This window comes from Penicillium digitatum, chromosome 6 (assembly GCF_016767815.1).
Source record: "Penicillium digitatum chromosome 6, complete sequence".
NCBI classification, from domain to species: Eukaryota; Fungi; Ascomycota; class Eurotiomycetes; order Eurotiales; family Aspergillaceae; genus Penicillium; species Penicillium digitatum.
In genome coordinates this window covers 2647352-2665071 of record NC_089389.1, presented here as the reverse complement: position 1 = coordinate 2665071, position 17720 = coordinate 2647352, and the positions used below count along the sequence as shown (strand labels likewise).

Below are 17720 nucleotides of genomic sequence, written 5' to 3'. Positions count from 1 at the left end.
AAGCCATATTTATGGGGTTATTTCCATCCCTATAGATCCATCTATCCCTCACCAGCTGATTATGCATTTGTAACAAGTATTGAGAGATCGAATCAGGAAGAAGAAGAAACTCAAAGAGCGGTGTCAGTACTGAATACCGGATTCCTCTAGATTCCATTGATTGAAATGCTGTCCTGAGACACAGGATACTGGACGTTGTATGGCAAAATATACAAAGGCGTCAAACTGCGTCGATGGCGCTAATCCCGATTCTGTAGGATTTCTACATGTAGGATTTCTGTATGAAGGATTTCTGTGTGAAGGATTTCTGTGTGAAGGATTTCTGTGTGAAGGATTTGGCGCATGCATGAAGCAACGTTGTGCATAGAAATCAATGGGGGTTTAGCGTTGAATGAGACCCAATTGCATGTTACTCATGAAGGATAAACTTGGGGTTTCGGCAGTAGCTAGTTATTCCAATAAACTACTTGTGTGCATGTATCTATTTGTGCCAACCAAAAACTGAAACACCCAGCTCTCATCACCGTCAAGGATCTCTACTGCCGGCTCTTCCACTCGGTTATTTGTGATAAATATCATGGCGGAAGGTTTGCTTTAGCTCGGCCACCAAATCTCCGTCAACTGGCAGCACAGCCTGGATGGCACAGACGCCAGAAAGGTTGTTCTTTCGATCAATAAACCAGGTGAGCGTCAAGCCACCACCCCAAGTCAACGTCCGCTCGCCATACCAGCCATCAACATCTTCAAGTGTCAGCAAACCGCCCAGACCATAGCCAACCTTCAATTCCGGATCTATACCAACGCGGAAAAAGGGCCCAATGGGACCAGCAAGGGCAGCTTGGTGGTCTGCCGCTTCTTCAGGGCCAAGGTGTTGCTGGAACATATTGTCGACGGTATTAGCATTGAGCAACTTGCCATCATTAGCCAGCAGCGAGCGCAGAATCTTAACAAAATCCAAGCCGGATATGAACAATCCATGACCACCAAAGTCACCGCGGCCAGCCCAGTCAAGACCGGGCCCATACATCCAGCCAGCACCGGGTTGGAAGCTAAGCGGTTAGCTGAACAACTTCTCAACAGAGTGACGGGCTTCATTCTCGGGGTTGGCGAACTGCGTGTGCCACTTGGCGATCATCGGGTTCAGGAAGTAGTAGGAGATGCCGGAGCTGTGTGTAAGCAACATTTTGAGGGTGATGGGGCGGGCTGGTGAGTCGAGCTGAGGGCTTCCATCTTCCGCAAACCCTGTGAGAACGTGCCTTGTAGCGAGCTCTGGGGTGATGGATGACAGGTCGCCGTCTAGAGTTAACAGGCCGTCTTCAACGCACTGTAGGGCGGCGATGGTTGTAATCAGTTTGGTAGCTGAGGCTAGGTACAGTACATCGTCGAGCTGCTGTGGTTGCTTCTCGCCCGAGTAGTGTTCGTTCTCCAATTGCCTAGTTGTATACGAAGTGGCCTTCAGCATCAGTGGCACAGATTACAGCACCGTTGATCTTAGCATGGCCCCTGCACTAAGGAAGACATGTGAAATCAAAGAGAAGCGACATTTTTTTTTTTTCTTCACGCGAGCATAGTTAAGATGATAGAGTGTATACATTTGCACATTCATTGTTGTGCTGTGAATGCCTGGGGCACATGGGTCACGTGTCATCGCCGTTCAACTCTGCGGCGGCAGTTCTTTTTAATTAACCAGTTCACTTTTGACCTTGATCTCCCGTTGATCTATTCCTATATTTTTCGGTCCGACAAATCAACCAACTGGGCTTGTGGTTTAGTGGTATAATACTCCCTTAGCATGGGAGTGGTCCGGGGTTCGATTCCCCGCGAGTCCAGATCTTTTTTGTCTCACTATGTCAACGGGGTACTCCTTTACCCTGAGCCGGCGTTTGTATTTCTTTTTCCTAAAAAGAATAGGTTTCGAAGACTCAGTCCTCCTTACTTGGAGTGTACTTTGTTCTATTGTCCAACTCAGGACTGTGAGTCCAAGCTTTAAATCCTGGCATTCGTGGTGTTAGCTCGTCTACGTTGTAATATCAATAACCTCGATGCCAGTAGTAGTGCCATTGAGAGTTTGCCTACGATCTCGGTCGAGGCGCTTAGCGAGCTAGGTTAGGTAGTAATTATCTTTCTCTAGAGCAAAGGCAGAACAGACAGGAGTAGTGCATAGTTGCTACCGAAATTCTGCGTTATAATCCAATTTCGAAGGCTGACGAGGAATTTGAAAGGTCTAGTTCAGTAGTGGCACATCACCCCCCGTGGCCTTAACTGAATCTTGATATTGGTGGATTTGCCTTAGTCCCGAGACCGCGATCTGGTAGCCATTCTGGACTTAGAGATGGCGATCGCCGGCCAGGGTCTAACCTGGACGTCCAAAGTACGTCCATGGCTTCAGGACAAGCCGTTCTCAGTCCATCAATTGGTCTCCTCGTCCCCGAAACCAATCATTTTTACCACTGTTCTTCGAAGTGGCATACAACATACGTGCCGTCTGAAACTTGGCTGGCCTTGACCCTGATCCTAGATCAAAATCAGTGTTTTCCATGGCCACAACTCGCAGAACCGGTGTCCGGCATCTGGTGACCCAGCTGGATCACCTGATAGATAATATCGCATCTAGTTAGTTCTCTCTAGGCATTCGGGCCCCGCTCATTCACTAATTGACCTTTGGTCTGCGCCCCCTTCATTGAGTTGCGAAGGCCATCGGGGAAATCTCAACCATTTCATTTGTCTGATGCCTTCGTTTTGGGGGGTTTTTTTTGGAACCTAATCTAAATGCCTCGGGGGACCGTGATCGGCGCTTTGCGACTCAAAGAACAGTCGCTCGTAACATTCCTCCTATTGGTTGTTTTAAGCCCCTGAACGAGTGGTTACACACCATCGACAGACAGTTACCTGGATCCTATCAAAGTGTCACAATACGGGATCTTTTGCTAGGCAAAGAGATCGAACCCAGGACTCCCTATTCTGGTCGATTTCAATGCATTGGTGCCCGACAGACTTGTGATGAATAAGATCTTGACACATCAAAGGTTATATAAACCTGCACTATTCGGTTGTGCCCTTACCAACGAGAGCAGAATAAGATCGAACCGGCCACTACGCCCATCATCTCCCTTCAGTTCACCTTTGCTATCCAACTTGACCACAGCAAGAGTCAAAGGAACCAAGTTTTACCTGAATTTTGTTCAGCGGTTGACAAATCGACACAACAGTCTCGTGACACGTCTTTCCGGGAAGGATTTTCTATCATCTATCTCATCTCTTGCCTTTTTCTTCTTTCGAGAGAATCCGAAAGTTATCATAGAGCATCGGGGATCTGTGTTCAAGTCTCTAACTCAGAGGTCTCTAGATTAGCAACTTGAAATGGCTCAGCAGATGGTTGAATGCGTCCATGCTAATGCCCAGTCTCGTTCGCCCTCTTATGTTGACTCCGACTCGATTGTCTTCAAAAATGAGAGGAATGACTTGGCTTTGAGATTCTTAACTGATGCTAAGAAGGCTCAGAAAGCGATGGAGGATTGCTCAGATGTTTGCGCGATTTATTTCCCTGCAGACCTGGACGTTGCCTTCAACTCAGAAATTGAGAATCGACTTGCGGCCGACATTTGCGAGTGGCGCTTTTTCACGTGCCTTAGCAAATCGCTCAAGGATTTGGCAATTAGCATGTCTCGTCTTTGTTCTCTCCAGGTGAATTTGAGTTACGAGCGAAGAACTCTGCTTCACCGTCACCTGGCCTGGATTTATATCATGGACGAAGTCTGTGAAAGATTGCCGGTGTATGGACTGCATGATACTGTGGAGAAAACGTATCTGGAAAACCTCAAAAACATCACAAGGAATCTTCCAATTGAAGATTTGAATCAATACAAGGGGATTTGTCCAGATGATCTGCTCCACATGGCTCTCGACGTGCAAAAGATTCTCGCCGAGGATCTAATGCCACTCAAAAGAGAATTGCTGGAGGAAAGTCACGTTCAGAAGTGCTCTGAGACACTTTGTCTTTTCATTGATTACCAATATGAGGAGGGAAAGATCTTTTTGGAAAGACCAACGTCTCATGAAACCATGCCGACCAGGGTTTATACAATCGGTATCAACATGGTTTTCCTTCTTTCTTTGCAGACACCCATAGTTGAAGTCTACAACGCGAATGATATGGGTCTTGTTCAGCTTTCCATCATTGGGGCCCTCTATCATGACTTTATTGGCTTGCAGAAGGATCTTAATTGTCGAGATCTAAAGTTGGACGGCTCTATCGGCTTGAATCTTGTCGTGGCTAGTATGAAAGAGAGCGGATACAATGAAAAAGAAGCAATGCAGGCAATGGTTCGGAGATTAAATTCATATTGTCACGACCTCCAATTTTTTATGTCGGCCTATCCTCCCTTATACAAGCAATTTTATCAGGCCGGACTCCAGATTGTCTTTGCCCTCCACGATTATCACCTGATGGGTGCCACAGAAAGCTCCAACAGCCGTTATGGCTGGCATCGAGTCAGTGACTACAAGCATAGTGAGAGCTCACAGGATCCCCGGGCCCCCTAAAGCCTCTCAACGCTGAAACAAATCCTTGCCCTTTTTTCTTGGGTTCTACCCATTTTGTCCAAGTGGGGTAGTAAATGCACCTGGAACTATCTACTTTCGGTTGTGTCGTGATTCTAATTTTGGTACTCCGTGCTAGGGACTTTCAACCCCTCGCCCCCCCTTTTCCATGCTCAACACATGCCCGAAGCAACCAAGGACACCTTAACTTGTCCTCGCATCACCCACTTTTTTCGTGTATTCTACAACAGACCTCAATTTATCCTATCTTTTTAATTGGTTTCCCTAGGTCGATTATCTGTACTCTTGTGTAAAATGTCACACTACCTTAGCTTGACATCATATAGTACTATGTAGTCCAGACGCGGGATTTTCAGCAGCTCATGCATCCCAGGTTAAGGGAGCTGGAAAGTCTTCACTTCAACGTTGCATGGGTTAAGGGGATGTACAGTAGTCGATTCACCTTTTGAGAACTGCAGCCCGGAGTCTCTATACAGGAAGCAAGAAACAAAAAGCGGTCAAAGATAGATGAAGACGATGAGTCTAACTACTACCATGGAGCCCTTTATATGCTCCATGGGGATAAAGAAAGGCCAAACGAAATGAAGAGCAAAGGAAGCCTTACTGTCTAGATGCCTTGTAACGTCGACCAAGCCGTAGTACTTGTGTGGAGAGCTTTTCTCGCTTGGGGCATCACAATTATTATCAGCCAGTTTACGTCTTTCTTTTGACCCCGATTGTAAGATTTTGCAGGTAGATGATTTAAATTCGTCTTTTGAAGGAGTATGATCTTGTCAGAACTACCTTTCATCGAGCTGATACCGGGGAAAGGGTATTGTCGTCATACACTCCACTCCACACGATCGAAAGGTTTGGTGGTATTAGTACTTATGCCAATGAATTGGCAATTCACTAGGTCGGCCATCAAGAAGCGAGGGAAACGAACGTCGCCATATAGTTCTTGATGATCAATCAATCAGCAATGAAAAACAATGTAAAGACTTTGCATAGTAAACAGATGAGACCTGTTCAGGCTTATTTTGTGTCAGACTTCGCAATTTTGCGGTCAAACTTGGAAGAGACTGCTGAGCAATGCAAGGCCAAGTATCATCCATCCTTAATCATTGTACATCATGCGGGGTCGATTTTAGAATAAGGTTTACTGTGTGGGTCCGCTAGAAGGATCGAACCAGGCGGGCTGGGCCACGTGGTGCGGCGATTTATGAAGTCAAACTGGAAAAATTGGTCCATGTAATTATTAAGATGCTGCAAGGTAAGGCTAGTAATTAAGTACCAAGTCGTGGTAGAATGCATTGCCTCCTATACTTGGTGGCTCTATGCCGCTGGGAGTCTATACTGTCCCCGTCTCTGTCTTCGGGGACCTTCTTATTTTCAGATAAATAGAACAGTATGTGACAAGGATCTTTAACCATTAAGCAGATTCATGAATGGTTTTCCTTCAAGGAACGCAGAGTTCTTGCTTCATTGACATAGGATAAAAATTAATAAAATTCTCTCAAGACGGTTCTTACGCTTGCCGTCTTGATATTAAATACTTCGACGCTCATTTAAATGTCACTTGAAATGTTCTCAGATTTCAAAAATTCAGAACAGACTAGTCATTAAAATGCAAAAACCCCACAGCAAATCTATTTTTGACGCATATGAAACGGAAGGATCCACGGGTATCTGTGTCCATCTAGTCTTCATCCATCGACTCCCATCCATCACCACCACGAGGCTCACCCTCATCACCCTCCTCTTCCTCGTCATCATCGGACTCATCATCATCAGCATTGATACCAATAGTGCGCTCCTGAACTTCACCAGCAAGGTCGGGTAGACGAGAGACAAACGCACGACGAACAGCGCCGTTAGTCGAAGCATCCCAGATCTGTACATTACCCTTGCTGCCAGCAACCGCCAACCGGAAGCTGACCTCCTTGTCGGGAGCGAAGGTAGTAGAGAACACCTTACCGACCTCAAGCTTGCGCGTCACAACAAGAGTGGGCTTGTCATTCTCGACACTCCAAAGCTTGACGGTCTTATCTGTTGACCCAGTCACCAGGAAGCCGGGAATGTAGCGGTTAATGTCGAAGGATGAGACGGAGGAGTCGTGTGCTTGTAAAGACCAGACTGGCTTGGACTCGGCAGGGGTGGTGGGGACATTGCGCATGTCGTAGCGGTAAACCATGCCTCCGTCGGTAGTCACGTAGAAGAAGTTAGTGTCGTGCGAGTCCCAGCGGACACACTCGACGTCTGCGTCGACACCCCAGCGGGCCTGGGCATCCGGTGCACGCATGTCCGCTGCTACGACGGTGCGGTCATAACTGCCGCTCAGCAGAATGGTGGACTCGGTCGGGTGCCAGTCTAGTGAGCAGACCTTGTCCTTGTGGTTGGAGTAGGACTTGGCGCAGGTGGCAGTGTTGAGATCCCAGAGCTTGACGGTCTTGTCGGCTGAGGCGGAGGCAAGCAGGTTGCGGTGCTGACGGTTGGCGGCCAGCGCCAGGACGGCATCGATGTGGAACTCGTCGTTGGCCTTGGGCTTCTTCTTTTGCTTCTTCTTGGTCTTCTCGGCATCCTGGCCACCCTGTCCGAGAATCGCGTTGGGGTACATGCAGTCCACGACATCCAGGTCCCAGATTTCGATATCGGGCTCCATTGTTCCGATAGCCACAAAGTTTCCTTGTGTGCGACCTTCAGGGTTCTTGCCGACAGGAATATCAAGCCACTCCGTGCAAAGCGGGATGCCGGGCAACATGATGTCGTGGTGAACATAGAGGTTGTCAGCTTGGTCTTCGTAGACGTAGACCTCCAAGTGCGCAACTTCGTCCTCCGCCTTTCCGGCCAATAGAAGGTTGTCGTGGGGCATAATCTGGAGCTCCTCGCGTTCTTCATCATCCTCGTCCTCGGGGATCACAAGGTACGGGTCTTCCTCGTTGGGCTGGTGGTAGGCCAGGGACTGAACATTGCCGAACATGGTAATTTTTTCGCCGTCCTCATCAACCTCCTCCTTGTCGTAATTATCCATGTCGAATTCTTTCAACACATCATCATCGCTGTAACTCCGATTAGCAAAAGTTAAACCCTCACTGTGCTCAAAATTTCTCACCTCTTTGCATCTGTGCCATTGGCCGAGGGCTTCTCCTCAGTATCATCCTCCATAGCATCATCACCCTCATCTCCAGATCCTTCCTGGGCAGCATTCATATCGTCCTTCGCATCCTCGAGCTGCATGCGCGCAAGCTTAGATATGCGGCCCATCTCGGCCTCATCAATCTCATATTTGGTAGGGAACTGGGCAGCGACACCGCGCTTCACCCACGTCGTAGTCGTAATCATGGAAGACATTGTGAAAGTGTTGTGACAAAACTAATCCCACCCGTCCTCTTTTTTTTTTATCGGCGATATTTTTTTTTATCGGTGTGCCTGAGGGGCTGTCCGCCCGGCAGAATCTACCTGATTTCCTTACCGCCCGGGTGTTTTGCGGAACTGCGATGTTCGTGCTTTGCGGTGATCGTACGATAGGACTTGCAATTGTTCTTCAAGTTGTTCTGCTTTTCAACCCATTAACACCTCAACTATGCATTCTCACCTTCATACCTCATACAATGTCAGTATGTTGAGTCCGCTATACCCGGAAGATCCCTCCAACCATCCTATCCCCCTTCATATGCCGAGACTGACTGATGTCACACAGATTGCGAAGAAATCATGACTGCTCTCGATGATTGTCATGCCAAGGGATTCCTACACAAAGTCATTGGAAGCTGCAACGATATCAAAGTTGAAGTGAACAAATGCCTCTCCGCAGAGCGATTCGACCGCGCAAAGCGCAACCGAGACGAGGCGCGCAGCAACCGTCGGCGCGTTGAGGAGATATGGGCCAAGGAGCGCGAGCTTGATCAAGGGCCTGCAGTGGCGGTGGCTGCTGCTGCTGCGGCAAATGTTGCGGCGGCTAATGCTGCGAAGCAATAGACTGTGCCGCGACATGAGCACATGCCATCATGTTTGAGATTAGAGTTTGGAGTGTGCTTTCTATGGCTATTCCTCTATTTGACTCATACCTAAAAAGACAGCACCGCTGCTTGGTATCAGTGGCAGCCTTCCGCACGGCTCAGAGATTGGAAGCCGACTGGGACATCTACTCTTGGGAATGCATTGGGATAAGCAAATCCAGGCCTATTTAATCGCCTCTCATCTCATCTGGGGCAGAAAACCTGTACGATAACTGAACGTGTAAATATATGTATATGACTGACTGGACTTCGCTCTTTCTAATTTCCCGTGTTCTATCTAACCCTTATGTGAATCACTTGATCTACGATGTACTGGGGGTTATAAGAATAATATCAGGTGTGCATTACTATGATGATGTACAACAGCTTAACTTTTAGATATAACCCGTCCGATCTAAACGCCGCACCCAAGAGTGAAACAAGGTTGAGAATGCATGCAATGATAACCAGCATCATGAGTCGCCTATGCCGTAAAGATTCAATCAAGTGTCAATCTCCATAGCCTCATTGGGCTCGGCAGCCCCCTCGAAGTCTTCACGAGGACCACTCTTAGCATGACGACGTTTCCTCTTAGGCTTGGCCACGGCAGCATCATCGCCATCTTGTTGCCCAGTAGCATCTGCGATATCAACCTCCTTCCGGACAGCCTTCTCTTTCTTCGGTACAGGCGCCACATCCTTCTTCTTAGCCTTCTTCACGCTAAGAGGATTAGGCGCCTTGACCTTAGGTCCACGCTTCTTCTTGGGTTCCGCCTCATCAGCACTCTCGCCATCAGCCTCGCCATCTCTCTTGCGCTTGCCCAGCATAGGATCCGCATCCAATCCCGCGCGGAACTTCCCACGCTCATGACCATCTCGCACCATCTCGGATGGACCGCTCATTGGCTCGAGGACCATCACCGAGCGCTTGACGTAAATGATAGGCACACCGGGAATAGAGCGGGCAGCGGAGCGCAATGCGTGAGAACGGTGCATAGCTTCCTCTTCTTGACGATCCTCCTCTGTCTTCCGTCTGCGGGGCTGGTTCTCACTATTGTTCGTCTTTCTCAAGATTGGATCCGCGCACGCGAGAATGTAGTGCTCCTTGTTCTTCTTTGCGTCTGCGTTGGGTGAAAGCAGCGAGAGGAGGCACTCGATTTCGTCGATGGGCGTGGAGTCCGCGTTATGCGAGCAGTGGCGGAGCGGGAGTTCTGTGGGCGGCGGAAGGAAGAGTGGTCTGTATGGCTTTTCTGTTTTGGGATTGATGGGTTGTGCGGCCATGATAGCGGCGAGTGAACACTTTGTCAATACTGCCAGATGGTTAGTAGTTGCGTCTTGGCAGATGGGAAGTTTGATATTCGGCGCGACTCACAAGGCTTGACCTTGCCCTGTACTGTTCGTTCAAGTGCAGGAATTAGCTCCATCTTGAAGGAGTCGGTGGCGCGAAGGAAATTCGAGTCAACTGTCCGGGCGCAAGTCAGCACTGTACATCAGAGTATTGCGTTGAAGGGAACGTACCCAAAACCTGGTAGGCCTCTCGGAAACCGAAAGTGAGCTCATATTGGTGCATAAGCTTGCGATACTTCTTTGAACGCTTGGCCCTCATTGTGAATGGTGAGTATCAAGTTTTTGAGGATTGAATGCAGCAAAAGGCATGAGCTTCTACGTCGACCGAAACTTTTTTTCATTCTGCCGGGCGGGAGCGGCGGTGTTGTGGTCTGTGCTGAGGGTGAGGTACCCAGTACTTTGTCCAAATGGAGGATCTAGCCTTGAGATTAAGTACCCTATACTTCGCATTTACTGATCTCCGCAGTCTTGAGAAGAGTAGCAGCAACACATCATGATACATAATCATGTACTGGGTCAAAGAGATTTCATAATTTGGTCTATTTCGACTAAGAATAACCATGAAACAACAGTTAGACAAGCCGAATCGTGCTAGTATTGGAATCCCTTGTAGTTAGATGCAAAGAGGTCTCAAGGCGCTACATGGAATATTGGGTACAAGTAACAACCGCCAGCTAGACAGATTGGCAGCAGGAAATTCGGGTGTTTGCAAACCACCGATGCACATTCTCTGCTAGCCCAGAACTGGTGGAACACACCGACTGTTGTGGAGTGCAATAATGACCAGGTGAAGCTAAGCAACAAGGCCTCGCGGCGGTGGACCGCGAGATATATACCAAATAGTCCAGCTGGCATGAAATTCATTTTTCCGGGGTTTGGTGTTGTGGCTGTTTGATTGCAACATGCCTCGGTCCTGATCCGACACTTGCAAGGTATCAAAGCTGCGCAATAGCAATGTAGGCGAACAAGCTTTTTGCGGTGAGTATGAGCATCTGGCATATATGCTAGACGGGAAATTAAAACCTGCCTCGTGGTCCGAAACTCGGTATCAATGACAACTCGCGCAAGTCCGAGACAGGCGCCGTTCAAGATGGGTGGATGTTCGTGAAGGAGAGTCTCATCGAAAACCAATGGCTGCCTTTCATTCATCACTTTTCTTGCAGGACGCGACCACGACGGAGATATCGTCCATTTTGCCTCCTTCAATGGCCAGTCCCTCATCCACCGCCTTCTCCATAAAGGGACTCTCTGCAAAGGGATCCCGGGCAATTGTCAGAGCAGCATTAAGCAGTTCCCGGGCGACATAGACATTGCGATCGTCAGACAGAGGAGAGTACTGCGCAACTTTCATTGGCACCGCGCGCCCTTCCTTCCATTTTTCGATACTGTCCACAACGATTTTCAGGACCTCATGTTCCCAGAGGTTGTCCATGACGCCATCAGAGAGGGCCAGGACAACATCGTCTTCCTGTACCGCAATTTTGGACAAGACTGCATCTTTCCGAGGTGTGTCGGTGCTGTTTGTTCCAAGCTGCACGGGACAATCGAACCAATGCCACTGCTCTGCAGTGCGAAATAGGACTTTCTTCTCGCTGGGTCTAATCACGAGGACTTTACAATCACCCAGGTTCGTAACGTACAGCAGTGGCTTCTGTGTGCCGTCTTGTTCCTTGGTCCAGTGTAGTATGGCAGTGGTCGAGGTTGTCGTGCCGAGCCACTCGGTAGGAGATGTAGTTGCCCGCAAGGTCTCCTCGTAAGCATGCTGCAAGTATCCGACCGGGTCGAGGGTAGACGTGCGGTGGTCGACATTCTTTTCGATCTCGAGGGCCCAGAAGTGTAAAAGGAGTCTAGACCAGAGTCTTTATTTGAAAATGAAAAAGTCAGCGATGGCGGCATGACGCAAATTGAGATTGAGACCACTCACGCAGCATGGCCCCGAGGTTTTGTAGCCCAGGCACCTACGCCATCGTCGACGCCTATGAAATTCTCCGCGACGACAATGGCATCGTCTCCATTGTTCAGGCCGCGGACTAGCTCGCCCTTGACGGATAATCTCTTATCCTGGCTGAGTCCGTGTGTTGTCAAAGGATCCGAGAAGGATGAAGAGGGTGGGGACAGGAAAGGCGGAGGGAAGGGTCGTGAGGGTCGTTTAGCACATAAAGCGTAGCCAGTCTCGAATCGAAAGGGCGATTTTGGGACAACGAATGGTTGGTCGGGGACGGGAGTGGTGATGCCGTAGGAGGGCCACACTGCCGCGTGGTATAGCCGTGCGGTGCTCGGTTGTCGGAGGCGGGCACCCTGGATCGGGGCTTGATTTATGCTTATATTCGTGATCCACTTGCTAACGGACGTCCATGGTGACAATAATAAATATGACGCGGACGCTGCCTTGGTCACCATCCCTAACTTGGCTCTCTGTGCACCAAGATGGGCTCGGCGAAGGGGTTCTGGGGCATTAAGGCATGAAAAGTAAAGAAATGAAGAGAGATAATATGAAGATATCGCATAAAAACAATTGTTGACTCAGGCCCGGGCTTGAAGGCACAGAGAAAAGAAAAATGCGACTCACCGATGAAAGGCCGAGAAGGTCTCGAAGATTTCACTGGTCTGCGCCGCCGACTGTGCCTTGCACTACGGAGTTTCTCTGAGAACGTAAAAATGTTCAAATCCCGGAATCCCTGGCATTTATCATCCTTTACATGCTCATATGTTTTCCTTTTTCTGTCAGATTTGTTAAATTCGTCCAAAATTCACCTAATTTTCCATTATAATAGTCGCTGACACGAAAACCTGCGGCTCTTAGGGCTATGTTGACTTGTACATATGTCCCTGCCGATCCAATGATCGCCTCAAAACTTGTCTATATACCCCTTGAGATAAAATCCTCTTATCCAACAGTTCTTGATCTCACTAAATTGACATCTATGTCCCAGAACAGAATTAAGGGCAAACTCATTATTTCCAATGCAACCAGCCAAGTCAACGAGGAGGCGCAAAATTGCCCTCAAATGGACTGTAAAAGGCACACGTTAGTAAGGAGTGATCTATATGTCCACTATAGGACTATTCGCTTGAGAAGCATGTGAGTCGGCTTGATGCCAATTTTCAAGCTGGCTGGAGCCGAGTGATACTCCAAAATGCCCGAAGATACTGTGAACACCGTGGACGTTCCAAGGTTAGATACGACGAGGTGTACGGAGTTACTATTACCATGGTAGTTCCGAAAAGCCGGGTGATCCAAAATGTATCGCTTGTGGTGGGTTCCTGAAGGTACAGCCATCTGAGGTTGAGTCGGAAATGGGATAGGCGAGTCTGTACGAAACATTAGGTAGCAGCTGGAGCTGAATCAATTTCATTTCGAGACTGGATATGTAGACCTCTCGTGATCGCTTCATCAAATAAATGAGATGGCTCCTGGTCAGTTTTCGATATCTGTCAAATGGTGTAGTTCGCCCTTTGGGTTCCTCCCAAGACCTCCCTTCGATGGCCTCTCCTCAACGAACACTTTCCCGGTGGGGCCGACGAAGCTTTTCTTCTTTCCATTGTCACATTTTAAGGGTTAATTTTTTTTTTTAAAAAACACCGTTTTTTTCGTCGTTTGCATGATTTTTTGGTTGGTCGTTTTTGTGCTGCAGAGTGAATTCCTTTGGGATAATTCTCAGAATGCCCAGTCTTCTGAGAACCCTTCCTCCATTTGAATTATCGTTGTAGCTCATAGACTGAATGGTAATTTGTAATTTGTGAATCGTGAATCGTAGTCGTAGTTGCAATCGTAAGTCGTGAATGTAGTGACAGGACTGCGATTTTAGAAGCTTGCTGGGAAGTCTTCCCTGTAGGTTATCCCGCGTTCCTTGGAAATCAACAGAGAAAACAACTCAAAAGCACGGTCCAATTCATTGGCAATATCCGTAGCGTCAACATCACGTCTGAGTTGAGCTAAACCATCGAAGAACATGCGAGCAGTGGTAGAAGCAGTTATGGCGAAAGCAGGTCCATCCCATCTGTGCGCAAGAAGACGCTTGGTCAACATGATGCGTACATGGCGTTCCGCACAAGGACAAGGGCGCTGCACCTCTTGGGTACACTCCCAGGAACATCCACAGATCGACTTGCAAATGCACTTTCGTTTCCTGGCAAAGTGGTAGAGATCAGGGTTAATCCCCTTCTTGCGTTCTTCTCCGATGGTTGTGTCCTGCGTTTGGGCGGCGTGGAGCAAAAGGTAATCGTTCTGAACCTCCTTCTCCAAGGCAGCCTTTCCCACCTGCCCTGAGTGGATCCATGGAAGCTCCACGAATGGAATGTTGTCAGGTGGCATAATGACTGGAGTCATGGTGAGATACTTCTCCGACAGTGTTGCCATAGTCTCTGCTGGGATGGAGTCGAAGAATGGAATGAACTCTTTCCATTTCTCACAGTAGGATCCGTGCCGGTAAGAGACAGTTCTCAACGCGAAAGGGCGATATGCGAGGGGGTCAAAGGAGAGCAACTCGTCCTTACTTTGCTTTTTCTTCGCAAGCTGATTGATATACCCCTGTTGGAAGTGGGCGATGACGTCCATCCGACGAATAGCGCAAATTTCGGGAGAGTTCAGCACATTCTTGAACGCTAGAACGATGCGGTAGAGATGATCAGCCTCTGGCATAAGGTATGGAAGCTCGACTCGCAGTGCACTAGTGTCGATTCGGAAGGAACCGCAGAGCTCAATGCTGGCCAGCTCAATCGTAATGCGGGCATAGAGGGCATAATAGAGGTTCTCGACAGTATCAATCAGCACAGCCATCTTCTGGGTGCGCACGTTTTGCTCGCTGCGTTTGATCCAGCATGGCAGACCGGTCTTGGAGTTGTCGGGCTAAGAGGAGAAACTCAGTGTTAGCGGTTGTATTTCCAAGAAGTAAAGAATCAAAGTATAGGGTAAAGGTAAATTTGTAATCTCAAGACATACCTCCGCACCGTAATACTGGGTAATTGTCTCCATCATCTTCGAGATTGTGTACAGCTTGCCGAAAATACGCACGATGACACCGAAATGAATCGATTCCTCAACAGGATCCATGAGCTCAGGAGCTACAACATTAGCTGGAGATGTGGGCGAGGGCATTGATGGGACCATGACCCATTCGTCGCTGCTCACGGTGTAGAGACGAAGGCGGCCCTGGCCGCTAGAATCGAGCTATCACAGGTCAGGGTCAAATCATTCCCAAAGTGAAACTAGTTTATGGAACTTACCAAAGCCCCAGAAAATTCCAGTCTGTCATCAAACGAGCTAATTTCCAAGGGAGTTTTTGGCTCAGATCCAGTCTTGGTTGAAGCCGAGGAGACCATCGAAGGCATGGTCGAGTTGCTGGCCTGCCGGGGGTGGTTGGTGGCACCGCCTGCGATCAGAGACAATGCTTCCTCGACAATTGTCTGGCAGTATCTGAAGAAGCGCCACTTCAACTGTTCAATTTCTTCATATGGAGGATCCTCTCCATCTTTGACACGGGCACATGCATCTTCCATCATGGCTTTGGTGGCCTGGGCATAAGCATCTATACAGTCCTTACCCCGTTGGAAAAACAACTCCAAGTCTTTTCCTGAGTGCAGAGCATTCAAGCGAGCCTGGGAGATGGTAGAAGCCATTGCTAGAGGATTTAGATTGGAATCGGACGCCATGGGAACGGTTGGGAGAGGAGTGGGTGGGAACATGAGTTCAGAATAAACGGGGGAATCGTCCGAGACAGGGCGCTGGAAACGAGGATAGACAAGCTTGTCCTGGAAAAGCTCATCGGGAGTCTCTTTCTCACGTGTAGGCTGGGGTGCAGGTGGCAGTTGCGTCTTTCGTAGTTTGGAGAGAGCAACTCCCCATCGACCTGTCTTGGACGCCATGTTGTACTTTCACTGCAACAAATTTTAGAAGAATAAACGTTTGTTGTAGAAAGAAGAGACATGAGATCAAGTACTGGGGTATTTATGTTTTCTATTATACTATTCAGTTCGTGATTTTCTAGGTAAAGTCCACGAACGGTCCACAATGGGTAGGCGCGACTCACCGCGCAACGCAGAAAAGCTTAGAACCATCAATAGCATGAGGGGAAAAAAAGGTAACATGCCTAGATAGGAAAAGAAGAAGAAAACCAAACAAAGAACCGCAGGAAACGCGACTGGGCCCGCGGTTCAATTCTTCGTAGGGTAGGCACATGCGCAGAAGAACGTCCTAACAATGGAAGCGGCTGGTGTTTTCGTGAATTTGGGTGACACGGCGCAAACAGATAAACCTTAAACCCCTTAAGCGCCTCCAAATGCTTGATGTTTGTCAATTTTGGAATCTCACATGGACCCGAAACTGTCTACTAGCAGCGCCTTTCAAAGACCGCTTACTGATAGATTTGTTGCTAGAGAGCATGTGGCCAAGGAAAGAATGTAAACAATAGAATTGAATTGGCTCAGACAAACAAAGAAATTCGAGAAGCTCTAACCCTGCACTCGGAACGTGCGGCCACTAGCAGTCTTACGCTCACGTTCTTCATTCTCCGGCCGAGCTCGGTTGAGCACTGTTGTGTGTTAGCAGTGAATATGTTATCTCTGCCCGGATGATACGTACCCTGAAGGAAATCCGCTGTTCTCTTCCTCATTCGAGTGTGAATATAGGCCTGCAATAAATGTTTAGTCATCAATTCCTGGCTATCATCTAAACAAAAGATCAGGAGAAACCGCATACCTTGGAGGCTTTGATGTGGTAGTGGAAGTAGTCACGGAAGGTTTGGATGTGAGAGATGTTTTCATAACGACGCTGCGGGGTCAGGTGTCGAGGGAACAGAACTGCAGGCCGAGTCAGTACTAAGATGAAAATTAATGGCGCATTTTGCATTCATACCAAAGGTGACATAGCTAACTTCGCCTCCAGTAGCATTCAGACCAGGCACATTGGCAAGCTCAAGGGGAGGGTCGTTACGGAATAGGACTTGAGGGGCATTCTGGAGCGTCAAGACACGTCGCCGGGCGTCCACGAATTCCTATAGGCTGTTAGTAAGGGGCTCCGCGTGAATCTACGGACCAATGGTGACAAAGCACGAACCTGCAGGAAGACCTTGCCAAAGATCCGGTCGGTCTCTTCGCGGAACACGGTGCTAAAAATCACCGTGACTCGGTCCCAGTTGGCTTTGATATAGATGGCCTCCTCTTCACGGTAGTGAATCGCCATAACTTCACCGCCCTCCTGGATACCCTGTGGTGCTGACTCTGAAGTGTACCTGGAAGCCTCCTCGGCGAGCTTGTTGAAGTCGTCAAATGCTTTCTCAAAAGGAGCAGCCATTGCGTTCCGTTTCAGGAGGGCAAGCTTCATTATCAGATCATTGCGGGCCTCCTCCTCTGCGGGCAAGTTTTCAAGATCAATTTGCACTGAAAAGTCGTAGCCCGGCTCCGGAGACACGATGTAGGGACCATATTCTCTCTCCAACACCTCCTGAGCTCCGTACTGAACCAGTTCCTTGTAGCATTTCACATTGATCGAGATGAGGATCTTCGTCTTTGACTCGGGAGTAGAGAGGTGAAATGTCACACCATCGAAGTCGGAAACCACTTGGTCAATGGATACAGGGGTGGCTCTGAGTTCAGCTTGTTAGCCGGGTGTCTGCTTCGGGGTGATGTGTATACAATGCGCGGGATCACAGTGCGGGGGAGAGGATCAAAGCATACCCAGAAAAACGTTCCGTAAGGAGCGACTGGATCAGAGCATTCTGATAATCTAAAAGAAGCATGACGGGCAGTACAATGGTTGGTATACAGTGGAGGTGGGTGGCTGTTGTGAAGTTGCCCGTGATCGTCATGGGCGGTGGAGGGGAGCCGTAGAGGTCGCTGT

The 17720-nt window shown here is 48.6% G+C and overlaps 8 protein-coding genes and 1 non-coding gene across 9 annotated transcripts; 3 read left to right on the top strand and 6 right to left on the bottom strand.

Moving 5' to 3' along the window:
- Positions 1–559: 559 nt before the first annotated feature.
- On the bottom strand, positions 560–1462 carry Pdw03_5958 (Transesterase (LovD), putative; the record flags this gene model as incomplete). The annotated part of the gene is made up of 2 exons (XM_014682953.1): positions 560–1049; positions 1113–1462. The coding sequence occupies 2 exons, from the start codon at positions 1460–1462 to the stop codon at positions 560–562; spliced, it is 840 nt and encodes a 279-aa protein (XP_014538439.1).
- A 295-nt stretch (positions 1463–1757) lies between these two features.
- Pdw03_tRNA186 lies at positions 1758–1829 on the top strand. The gene has a single exon. It is a non-coding gene; the product is annotated as a tRNA-Ala (tRNA).
- Positions 1830–3360: 1531 nt separating this feature from the next.
- Positions 3361–4542, top strand: Pdw03_5957 (Terpenoid synthase; the record flags this gene model as incomplete). The annotated part of the gene is made up of 1 exon (XM_014682952.2): positions 3361–4542. The coding sequence occupies one exon, from the start codon at positions 3361–3363 to the stop codon at positions 4540–4542; it is 1182 nt and encodes a 393-aa protein (XP_014538438.2).
- A 1696-nt stretch (positions 4543–6238) lies between these two features.
- On the bottom strand, positions 6239–7890 carry Pdw03_5956 (RRNA processing protein Pwp1, putative; the record flags this gene model as incomplete). Its single annotated transcript, XM_014682951.1, has 2 exons — positions 6239–7598; positions 7652–7890. 2 exons carry the CDS (start codon positions 7888–7890, stop codon positions 6239–6241), a joined length of 1599 nt encoding a protein of 532 aa, XP_014538437.1.
- A 232-nt stretch (positions 7891–8122) lies between these two features.
- On the top strand, positions 8123–8517 carry Pdw03_5955 (Cytochrome c oxidase biogenesis protein Cmc1-like; the record flags this gene model as incomplete). Its single annotated transcript, XM_014682950.1, has 2 exons — positions 8123–8156; positions 8240–8517. 2 exons carry the CDS (start codon positions 8123–8125, stop codon positions 8515–8517), a joined length of 312 nt encoding a protein of 103 aa, XP_014538436.1.
- Positions 8518–9040: 523 nt separating this feature from the next.
- Positions 9041–10142, bottom strand: Pdw03_5954 (rRNA processing protein, putative; the record flags this gene model as incomplete). The annotated part of the gene is made up of 3 exons (XM_014682949.1): positions 9041–9846; positions 9909–9998; positions 10055–10142. The coding sequence occupies 3 exons, from the start codon at positions 10140–10142 to the stop codon at positions 9041–9043; spliced, it is 984 nt and encodes a 327-aa protein (XP_014538435.1).
- Positions 10143–10818: 676 nt separating this feature from the next.
- On the bottom strand, positions 10819–12239 carry Pdw03_5953 (Protein phosphatase 2C-related; the record flags this gene model as incomplete). Its single annotated transcript, XM_066101210.1, has 5 exons — positions 10819–10852; positions 10911–10999; positions 11055–11742; positions 11808–12181; positions 12234–12239. 5 exons carry the CDS (start codon positions 12237–12239, stop codon positions 10819–10821), a joined length of 1191 nt encoding a protein of 396 aa, XP_065958150.1.
- A 1449-nt stretch (positions 12240–13688) lies between these two features.
- Pdw03_5952 (actin-related protein 2/3 complex subunit 2) lies at positions 13689–15748 on the bottom strand (the record flags this gene model as incomplete). Its single annotated transcript, XM_014682946.1, has 3 exons — positions 13689–14732; positions 14826–15053; positions 15110–15748. 3 exons carry the CDS (start codon positions 15746–15748, stop codon positions 13689–13691), a joined length of 1911 nt encoding a protein of 636 aa, XP_014538432.1.
- A 585-nt stretch (positions 15749–16333) lies between these two features.
- Positions 16334–17619, bottom strand: Pdw03_5951 (Actin-related protein 2/3 complex subunit 2; the record flags this gene model as incomplete). The annotated part of the gene is made up of 6 exons (XM_014682945.2): positions 16334–16413; positions 16464–16512; positions 16581–16681; positions 16737–16875; positions 16938–17466; positions 17558–17619. The coding sequence occupies 6 exons, from the start codon at positions 17617–17619 to the stop codon at positions 16334–16336; spliced, it is 960 nt and encodes a 319-aa protein (XP_014538431.2).
- Between the last annotated feature and the right edge of the window lie 101 nt (positions 17620–17720).